Raw genomic sequence first — 10,000 nt, 5'->3', positions numbered from 1 at the left:
ATGTGTGTGTGAGGCTGTCTGTATGTGTGTGTGAGGCTGTCTGTATGTGTGAGGCTGTCTGTGTGTGTGGCTGTGTGTGTGTGAGGCTGTGTGTGTGTGTGTGTGTGTGTGTGTGTGTGTGTGTGTGTGTGTGTGTGTGTGTGTGAGAGGCTGTCTGTGTGTGTGTGTGTGAGGCTGTGTGTGTGTGGCTGTGTGTGTGTGTGTGTGTGTGTGGCTGTGTGTGTGTGTGGCTGTGTGTGTGGCTGTGTGTGTGGCTGTGTGTGTGTGTGTGTGTGTGTGTGTGTGTGTGTGTGTGTGTGTGTGTGTGTGTGTGAGGCTGTGTGAGGCTGTGTGTGTGTGTGTGTGTGTGGCTGTCTGTGTGTGTGTGTGTGTGTGTGTGTGTGTGAGGCTCTGTGTGTCTGTGTGTGTGTGTGTGTGTGTGTGTGTGTGTGTGTGTGTGTGTGTGTGTGTGTGTGTGTGTGTGGCTGTCTGTGTCTGTGTGTGTGTGTGAGGCTGTCTGAATGTGTGTGTGAGGCTGTCTGTGTGTGTGTGAGGCTGTCTGTGTCTGTGAGGCTGTGAGGCTGTCTGTGTGTGTGTGTGGCTGTCTGTGTGTGTATGTGAGGCTGTGTGTGTGTGTGAGAGGCTGTCTGTGTGTGTGTGTGAGGCTGTCTGTGTGTGTGAGGCTGTCTGTGAGTGTGTGTGTGAGGCTGTGTGTGTGTGTGAGGCTGTGTGTGTGTGAGGCTGTGTGTGTGTGAGGCTGTGTGTGTGTGAGGCTGTGTGTGTGTGAGGCTGTGTGTGTGTGAGGCTGTGTGTGTGTGAGGCTGTGTGTGTGTGAGGCTGTGTGTGTGTGAGGCTGTGTGTGAGGCTGTCTGTGTGTGTGGCTGTGTGTGAGGCTGTCTGTGTGTGTGTGTGTGTGAGGCTGTCTGTGTGTGTGTGTGTGTGTGTGTGTGTGTGTGGCTGTGTGTGTGGCTGTGTGTGTGTGTGTGTGAGGCTGTCTGTGTGTGTGTGTGTGAGGCTGTCTGTGCATGTGTGTGTGTGTGTGTGTGTGTGTGTGTGTGTGTGTGTGTGTGTGTGTGTGTGTGTGTGTGTGTGTGTGTGTGTGAGGCTGTGTCTGTGTGTGTCTGTGTGTGTGAGGCTGTGTCTGTGTGTGTCTGTGTGTGTGAGGCTGTCTGTGTGTGTCTGTGTGTGTGAGGCTGTCTGTGTGTGTGTGTGAGGCTGTCTGTGTGTGTGTGAGGCTGTCTGTGTGTGTGTGAGGCTGTGTGTGTGAGGCTGTGTGTGTGAGGCTGTGTGTGTGAGGCTGTGTGTGTGAGGCTGTGTGTGTGAGGCTGTGTGTGTGAGGCTGTGTGTGTGAGGCTGTGTGTGTGAGGCTGTGTGTGTGAGGCTGTGTGTGTGAGGCTGTGTGTGTGAGGCTATGTGTGTGTGTGTGAGGCTATGTGTGTGTGTGTGAGGCTATGTGTGTGTGTGTGAGGCTGTGTGTGTGTGTGTGTGTGAGGCTGTGTGTGTGTGTGTGTGAGGCTGGCTGTGTGTGTGTGTGAGGCTGGCTGTGTGTGTGTGTGTGTGTGTGTGTGTGTGTGTGTGTGTGTGTGTGTGTGTGTGTGTGTGAGGCTGTGTGTGTGTGTGTGAGGCTGTGTGTGTGTGTGTGTGCGTGTGAGGCTGTGTGTGTGTGTGTGTGCGTGTGAGGCTGTCTGTGTGCGTGTGAGGCTGTCTCTGTGCGTGTGAGGCTGTCTGTGTGCGTGTGAGGCTGTCTGTGGCTGTCTGTGTGCGTGTGAGGCTGTCTTTCACAAATGCAAAAATGAGGGCAACTCCAGACATGGAAAAAATATATATTAACCTTTAATAATCAGCTTGGCAATAGTACAGGACCACGCACCAACGCGTTTCATCCCTCAGGACTTTTTGTGTGGGCACCACCAGGTCCCTATTTTTCACCCTGGGATGTTCATTTTTGTCACTATACTACTGTTCCTGGATTCTGGATTCATTCAATGAAATGTATGTTATCTGAGCTTACTGTGGTGATGCACCAAAATACCACACTACCTAGGTCCCCGGACCTGAAATTAATGCGGTTCAGCTCCGGAGACCCCCTGCCTCAATACTGTGTTATCAAAATAAATTAAAAGCAGCTTCATTACCTTAGTGGCTAGCCGCTATGGCAATGAAGGGGTTAAGCCAGAGTACCTTGTTTATTGGGGGTAGAGGGGGTGGATGAAGGGGGTGTTGCCCCAGGGTGGGTGGTTAGGCCTACCGGGAAGGTTACGGGAGGGGTTAACCCCACCCGAGAGGCCTAACCACCCACTCTGGGGCAACTACCCCCTTCATCCACCCCCTCTACCCCCAACACATACAGTACAGTACTGGGTAAAATCCCTATTATCCATATCTGGATAATAGCAAATTTCCCTTCTCAAAAATAAAACATAACCAAAACATTACCCAGCCAGCATCTAGTGAATTAAAGTTGTATTTACCCCTGCCAGGATGAAGGTCCCCCTTGCCCACCTCGTCTTCAGTGGGCACCAACGGTAAAAATAAAAAAACTAACTACTGGCCACTAACCCCTTAATCACCTTAACGGTTATGAACCACTGCGTTAATAAAGGGGTTAACCCCCCTCCCGCTACCCAGCCGGCAGGCCTTACTACCCTCCCCGGGGAAACTACCCCCACCCTCTCTTCACATTGATTGTCACAGTGGTAAACCATGCCCATAATATGAGTATGGTTTGCCACAGTGGCAGTGAATGGGCAAGCTACAAATAAAAAAAACAACCATTGAATAAAATACATTACATTTGAATAAAAAAAATGCCCATAAACCAATTGATATGCACAGTGGTAAACCATGCCCATAATGGTTGGGCATGGTTTGCCACTATGGCAGTCAATGGGCAACCTAAAAAAAAAAAAAAGCACCAAATAAAATAAGACATTAAAATAAAAATAAAAACATTTGCCAGAAATGCAATGCTCGTCACTGTGCTTATTTATACCCAGAAAGGGGTATAGATAAACACATTGGCAGTCACTGGGCAACCTAAAATAAATACACAATGAAATAACATACAATCAATGTGTTTCTTACCTTTGCTGGATTCACCCTCCGAATCCTTCTCCGGCTCCATCTCTGACCCACGACTCAATGCTCCTCATCAGCCGATGGTTCCTCTGGTTGAAGAGATGTCTCCGGTAAGTTCTTTTCTTCTGTCTTCTCTGCGGTATAATCCAATTGGGGCGGATGTTGTTCCGTCGTCTTCTTGGAGTCAAATGAGACGTGTCACATGGTACACCCCAATCTGATTGGTTGGTGTACCATGTGACAAGGTCTTTTTTTTTAAGGATGTGATGTCATCTTAAAGGGAGGGAAGCCAGCCAATTGGGAAGGATATGCTTCCCTCCAATTTAAGATGTCACCAGGAAAAAAATGGATGCCACCACATGGTACTCCAACCAATCGTATTCGGAGATATACCAGTGAGGCATCACATGGTACACCCCTAATTCGATTGGTTGGAGTACCATGTGGCAGCTTCCATTTTTTTTTTTAAAAGGATGTGACGTCATCTTTAAAATATCCTTACTGATTGGCTGGCTTCCCTCCCTTTAAGATGACGTCACATCCTTAAAAAAGAAAAAAAGGACCCCGTCACATGGTACACCAACCAATCGGATTGGGGTGTACCATCTGACACTCAAATGTGATGTCCCAGGCTTATATAAGGCCTGTCCCGTCTCATTTGACCCCAAGAAAATGACGGGACAACATCCGCCCCAATTGGATTATACCGCAGCGAAGACAGAAGAAAATAAAGAAGAAAATAACTTACCGAAGACATCTCTTCAACCAGAGGAACCATCGGCTGATGAGGAGCATTGAGTCGTGGGTCAGAGATGGAGCCGGAGAAGGATTCGGAGGGTGAATCCAGCAAAGGTAAGAAACACATTGATTGTATGTTATTTCATTGTGTGTGTTTTTCAGGTTGCCCAGTGACTGCCAATGTGTTTATCTATGCCCCTTTCTGGGTATACATAAGCACAGTGAAGAGTAATGCATTTTCTGGCAAATGTTTTTTTAAATTTAAATGTCATGTATTTTATTTGGTGCTTGTTTTTTTTAGGTTGCCCATTGACTGCCATAGTGGCAAACCATGCCCATAATATGAGCATGGTTTTATCATTGTGCCAATCAATTGGTTTATCGGCATTTATTTTTTATTGAAATGTATTTTATTTGGTGCTTGTATTTTTTATTTGAAGCTTGCCCGTTTATTGCCATTGTGGCAGAGGTTTACCACTGTGACAATCAATGGGTCGAGAAGGTGGGGGTAGTTACATAGTTACATAGTAGATGAGGTTGAAAAAAGACGTACGTCCATCAAGTGCAATATGCTAAATTTAGACAACAGATACTTTATCCTATATCAATACTTACTTATTGATCCAGAGGAAGGCAAACTAAAAAAACACATTAAAGGGGAAAATAAATTCCTTCATGACACCAAGAATTGGCAATCGGATTAATCTCTGGTTCAACATCCTTCCCATGTATACTTATTTGGTATATCCCTGTATACCTTTCCCATCTAAAAAGATGTCCAACCTTTTTTTGACCAAATGTATTGTATCTGCCATCACAGTCTCCATGGGTAATGAATCCCACACTGTAACTGCCCTTACTGTAAAGAACCCTTTCCTTTGTTGCTGGTGAAATCTCCTCTCCTCCAACCTAAAGGGATGGCCCTGAGCCCTTTGTACTGCCCGTGGGATGAAGAGTTCATTTGAAAGCTCCTTGTACTGTCCCCGAATATATTTGTATATAGTTATCATATCCCCTCTTAGACGCCTCTTTTCTAATGTAAATAAATCTAATTTAGCTAGCCTCTCCTCATAAGTTAGATTGTCCATACCCTTTATTAATTTGGTGGCTCTTCTCTGCACTCTCTCTAGTTCCATAATGTCTTTTCTAAGGAGTGGTGCCCAAAATTGTACTCCATACACAAGGTGTGGTCTTACTAATGCATTGTAAAGGGGCATAATTATGTTTACTTCCCTTCCATACATTGCCCGTTTGATGCAATATAAGATCTTGTTTGCCTTTGCAGCTACTGCATGACTTTGGGCACAATTGCTAAGCCTGCTGTCTACAAGCACTCCTAAATCCTTCTCCATCAAGGATTCCCCCAATTTATCCCCATTTAATGTGTAAGCCGCCAGTTTATTCTTGCATGCCAAATACATAACCTTACATTTATCTGTATTAAATCTCATCTGCCATTTACCTGCCCACGTTTCCAGTCTCTCCAAGTCCTTCTGGAGAGAAATTACATCCTGCTCTGATTCTACTACCTTACACAATTTAGTATCATCAGCAAAGATGGAGACTTTGCTCTCGATCCCAACCTCAAGGTCATTAATAAACAAGTTAAAAAGCAGGGGTCCCAGTACCGATCCCTGAGGTACTCCACTCACGACTTTAGACCAACCTGAAAAATTTCCTTTTATGACAACCCTCTGTTGTCTGTCCTTCAACCAGTTTTCAATCCAGGTGCATATATTATTACTGAGTCCAGCTTTCTTTATTTTGTACACCAACCTCTTGTGTGAAACCGTATCAAAAGCCTTTGCAAAATCTAAGTAGACCACATAAACTGCATTACCCTGGTCTAAATTCCTACTTACCTCCTCAAAGAAATAAATAAGGTTAGTTTGGCATGATCTATCCTTCATAAATCCATGCTGACTATTACTAATGATTTTGTTTTCCATTAGGTATTCCTGAATATTATCCCGTATTAAACCTTCAAGTAGTTTCCCCACTATTGAAGTCAGGCTTACAGGTCTGTAATTCCCTGGGTGTGATCTAGCTCCCTTTTTAAATATAGGCACCACATCTGCTTTACGCCAATCTTGTGGTACTGAGCCTGTGGAAATGGAGTCCTTGAATATTAATATCTCTAATAGTTGCCCCGGGGAAGGTACTAAGGCCTCCCGGTGGGTAGCGGGAGGGGTTAACCCTTTTATTACCATCGCTGTTACTACCGCTAAGGTCATGAAAGGGTAAACCCTCCCCCACCCCCCTGCAACATTCCAAGTAGACCTAATTACCCACCCTGTGGCAACTACCCCCTTCACCCACCCCCTCAACCCCCAATAAACCAGGTACTCTGTCTTAACCCCTTCATTGACTTAGCGGTCAGCCGCCAAGACAATGTAGCTGCATTTATTTTATTTTAATAACACAGTATGGAAGCAGGGGGTCTCCGGAGCAGAATCACATTCATTTCAGCCTTGGGGACCCCCTGCTTCCCGAGTTACAGGCCCCGGTATGGCGCCCCGGTATGGCGTGCCGGTATCTCCTGCCTTGTTTAACTGGTCCTGCACTGGTCACGTGGGCTGTGATGAGGGAGAATTTAAACAATACAGGGAGATACCGGCACCCCGTAACGGGGGCTGTAACTCGGAAGCAGGGGTTCAGCTCCGGAGACCCCCTGCTACAATAATAATATTAAAATAAACCCCCCGCGATCGCCTGTTACAGGCGCGCGGGTAGAGTGACTGATTCAGTCTCACTCTGACTGCGCGTCTCTTACAGACAGCTGGAACCCGGGAGGATTCGCACAGCGCGAGTCCCATTCAAACGCGGGGACCCCCGTTGTGTTAATCCCGATGGGCCATGGACTGTCCTGCGGGGTGTCCCCGATTTCCAGAATGTGCTCCTTCCCTTTCAGACGCCGAGCCATGAGGAAAGATTCCATCTGTGTGTGCGAGGTGTGTGTGTGTGTGTGCGAGAGGTGAGTGTGTGTGGCTGTGTGTTTGTGGCTGTGTGTGTGTGGCTGTGTGTGTGTGGCTGTGTGTGTGTGTGTGTGTGTGTGTGTGTGTGTGTGTGTGGCTGTCTGTATGTGTGAGGCTGTCTCTGTGATGTATGTGTGTGAGATGTGTGAGGCTGTATGTGTGTGTGTGTGTCTCTGTGTGTCAGAAAAGAGGTGAATCTGTATTTATATTTGCACTCTCTCATTCGTCCACACTCTTTCCCCCCTCCCTCTTCTCCTCTATCCCCCCCAATCTCTCTCCTTCCCCCACTCTCTCTCCTCCTCCCTCCACTCTCTCTCTCCCTCCCCCCACTCTCTCTCTCCCTCGACCCACTCTCTCTCCCCCTCCCCCACTCTCTCTCCCCCTCCCCCCCACACTCTCTCCCCCTCCCCCCACACTCTCTCCCCCTCCCCCCACTCTCTCTCCCCCTCCCCCCACTCTCTCTCCCCCTCCCCCCACTCTCTCTCCCCCTCCCCCCACTCTCTCTCCCCCTCCCCCCACTCTCTCTCCCCCTCCCCCCACTCTCTCCCCCTCCCCCCACTCTCTCTCCCCCTCCCCCCCACTCTCTATCCCCCTCCCCAACTCTCTCTTTCCTCTTCCCTCCACTCTCTCCTCCTTGCCCCACTCTCTCCTCCTCGCCCCACTCTCTCTCTCCTCCTCCCTCCACTCTCTCTCTCCTCCTCCCTCCACTCTCTCCTCCTCCCTCCACTCTCTCTCTCCTCCTCCCTCCACTCTCTCTCTCCTCCACCCTCCATTCTCTCTCTCCTCCCTCCACACTCACTCCTCCCTCCACTCTCACTCTCCTCCTCCCCCACTCTCTCTCCTCCTCCCCCATTCACTCTCCTACCCCCACTCTCTCTCTCCTACCCCCACTCTCTCTCTCCTCCTCCCCCACTCTCTCTCCTCCTCCCCCACTCTCTCTCCTCCTCCCCCACTCTCTCTCCTCCTTCCCCCACTCTCTCTCTCTCCTCCTCACTCCACTCTCTCCTCCTCCCCTCACTCTCTCTCTCCTCCTCCCCCACTCTCCTCCTCCCCCACTCTCTCTCCTCCTCCCCCCACTCTCTCTCCTACCCCCACTCTCTCTACCCATCCTCCCACTCTCTTTACCCCTCCCCCCCACTCTCTCTACCCCTCCCCCCACTCTCTCTACCCCTCCCCCCACTCTCTCTCTCCCTCCCCCCACTCTCTCCCCCTCCCCCCACTCTCTCCCCCTCCCCCCACTCTCTCTCCCCTCCCCCCACTCTCTCTTCCCCTCCCCCCACTCTCTCCCCCCCTCCCCCCACTCTCTCTCCCCCTCCCCCCACTCTCTCTCCCCCTCCCCACACTCTCCCCCTCCCCCCACTCTCTCCCCCTCCCCCAACTCTCTCTTTCCTCTTCCCTCCACTCTCTCCTCCTTGCCCCACTCTCTCCTCCTCGCCCCACTCTCTCTCTCCTCCTCCCTCCACTCTCTCTCTCCTCCTCCCTCCACTCTCTCTCTCCTCCCTCCACTCTCTCTCTCCTCCCTCCACTCTCTCTCTCCTCCCTCCACTCTCTCTCTCCTCCTCCCTCCACTCTCTCTCCTCCTCCCCCACTCTCTCTCCTCCCCCCACTCTCTCTCCTCTCCTCCTTCCCCCACTCTCTCTCTTCTCACCTCTCCTCCTTCCCCCACTCTCTCTCTCCTCCTCACTCCACTCTCTCCTCCTCCCCTCACTCTCTCTTTCCTCCTCCCCCACTCTCTCTCTCCTCCTCCCCCACTCTCTCTCCTCCTCCCCCCACTCTCTCTCTCTCCTACCCCAACTCTCTCTCTCCTCCTCCCCCCACTCTCTCTTTCCTCCTCCCCCACTCTCTCTCTCCTCCTCCCCCACTCTCTCTCCTCCTCCCCCCACTCTCTCTCTCTCCTACCCCAACTCTCTCTCTCCTCCTCCCCCCACTCTCTCTCTCCTCCTCCCCCCACTCTCTCTCTCCTCCTCCCCCCACTCTCTCCTCCTCCCCCCACTCTCTCTCTCCTCCTTCCCCCACTCTCTCTCTCCTCCTCCCCCCACTCTCTCTCTCCTCCTCCCCCCACTCTCTCCTCCTCCCCCCACTCTCTCTCTCCTCCTTCCCCCACTCTCTCTCTCCTCCTTCCCCCACTCTCTCTCACCTCCTCCCCCCACTCTCTCTCACCTCCTCCCTCCACTCTCTCCTCCTCCCCTCACTCTCTCTCCTCCTCCCCCTCACTCTCTCTCCTCCTCCCCCTCACTCTCTCTCTCCTCCTCCCCCACTCTCTCTCCTCCTCCCCCACTCTTGCTCTCCTCCTCCCCCCACTCTCGCTCTCCTCCTTCCCCCACTCCCTCCCCCTCTACTCTCTACTCTCTCTCTCCACTCTCTCTCTCCTATCCTTCCCCCACTCTCTCTCCTCCTTCCCCCACTCTCTCTCCTCCTCCCCCCACTCTCTCTCTCCTCCTCCCCCCCACTCTCTCTGCTCCTCCCCCCCACTCTCTCTCTCATCGTCCCTCCACTCTCTCTCTCCTCCCCCCCCTCTCTCTCTCTCTCTCTCTCTCCTCTCATTCCCCCACTCTCTCTCCTCTTTCTCCCCCCACTCTCTCTCCTCCTTCTTCTCCTACCCCCCACTCTCTCTCCTCCTCCTACCCCCCACTCTCTCCTCCTTCTCCTCCCTCCCACTCTCCCCACCTCCTTCTTCTCCCCCCCCTCACATTCTCTCTCCTCCTTCTCCCCCCCCACTCTCTCTCCTCCTTCTCCTCCCCCCCCACTCTCTCTCCTCCTTATACTCCCCCCCCACTCTCTCTCCTCCTTATACTCTCCCCCACTATCTCTCCTCCTTATACCCCCCCCCCCACTCTCTCTCCTCCTCCTCTCCCCCTCTCACAGGCCGCCCGTTCCGCTTCCTCCAGTAGCGCCTCAGGCCCTCGCCCGGCCTCCCTGGGTTACACAGGGGCAGCTGGACCTCGCCCCATCACCCAGAGCGAGCTCGCCACAGCTCTCGCCCTCGCAAGCACCCCGGAGAGCAGCTCTCACACCCCCACGCCCGGGACACAGGTCAGACCCCTCCCCAGTGCCTCGTTACCACCTCTGCTGGGAGGCTGTTCAACGAATCCCCCACCCTTTAAATGGAGTCTCCCTCGTGTTTTTCCCCCCCACACCCGACCGTGACCCCAAGATTCCTCTCTGTATGGGAGATGCTGCCCCCGATCCCTGAGCGCTCGCTCATATAAGTGAAGTGGGACTGCTGTGGG

The 10,000-nt window shown here is 51.7% G+C and overlaps 1 protein-coding gene across 4 annotated transcripts in view; it reads left to right on the top strand.

The window, feature by feature from the left end:
* Positions 1 to 9,932, top strand: part of UBL7 (ubiquitin like 7) — a 27,124-nt gene extending 17,192 nt beyond the window's left edge. For all 4 annotated transcript variants that reach the window (XM_075581258.1, XM_075581259.1, XM_075581261.1 and 1 more), the window contains exon 9: positions 9,636 to 9,932. In XM_075581258.1, coding sequence (XP_075437373.1) covers positions 9,636 to 9,917 — 282 coding nt within the window. In that variant the 3' untranslated portion in view covers positions 9,918 to 9,932. The remainder of the gene's footprint in view (positions 1 to 9,635) is intronic.
* Positions 9,933 to 10,000: the final 68 nt, after the last annotated feature.

The sequence above is a fragment of the Ascaphus truei genome, unplaced genomic scaffold (assembly GCF_040206685.1).
Source record: "Ascaphus truei isolate aAscTru1 unplaced genomic scaffold, aAscTru1.hap1 HAP1_SCAFFOLD_1175, whole genome shotgun sequence".
In the NCBI taxonomy this organism is placed as follows: Eukaryota; Metazoa; Chordata; class Amphibia; order Anura; family Ascaphidae; genus Ascaphus; species Ascaphus truei.
The sequence above is the reverse complement of the archived record's forward strand: the minus strand, read 5'-3'. Positions and strand labels throughout refer to the sequence as shown.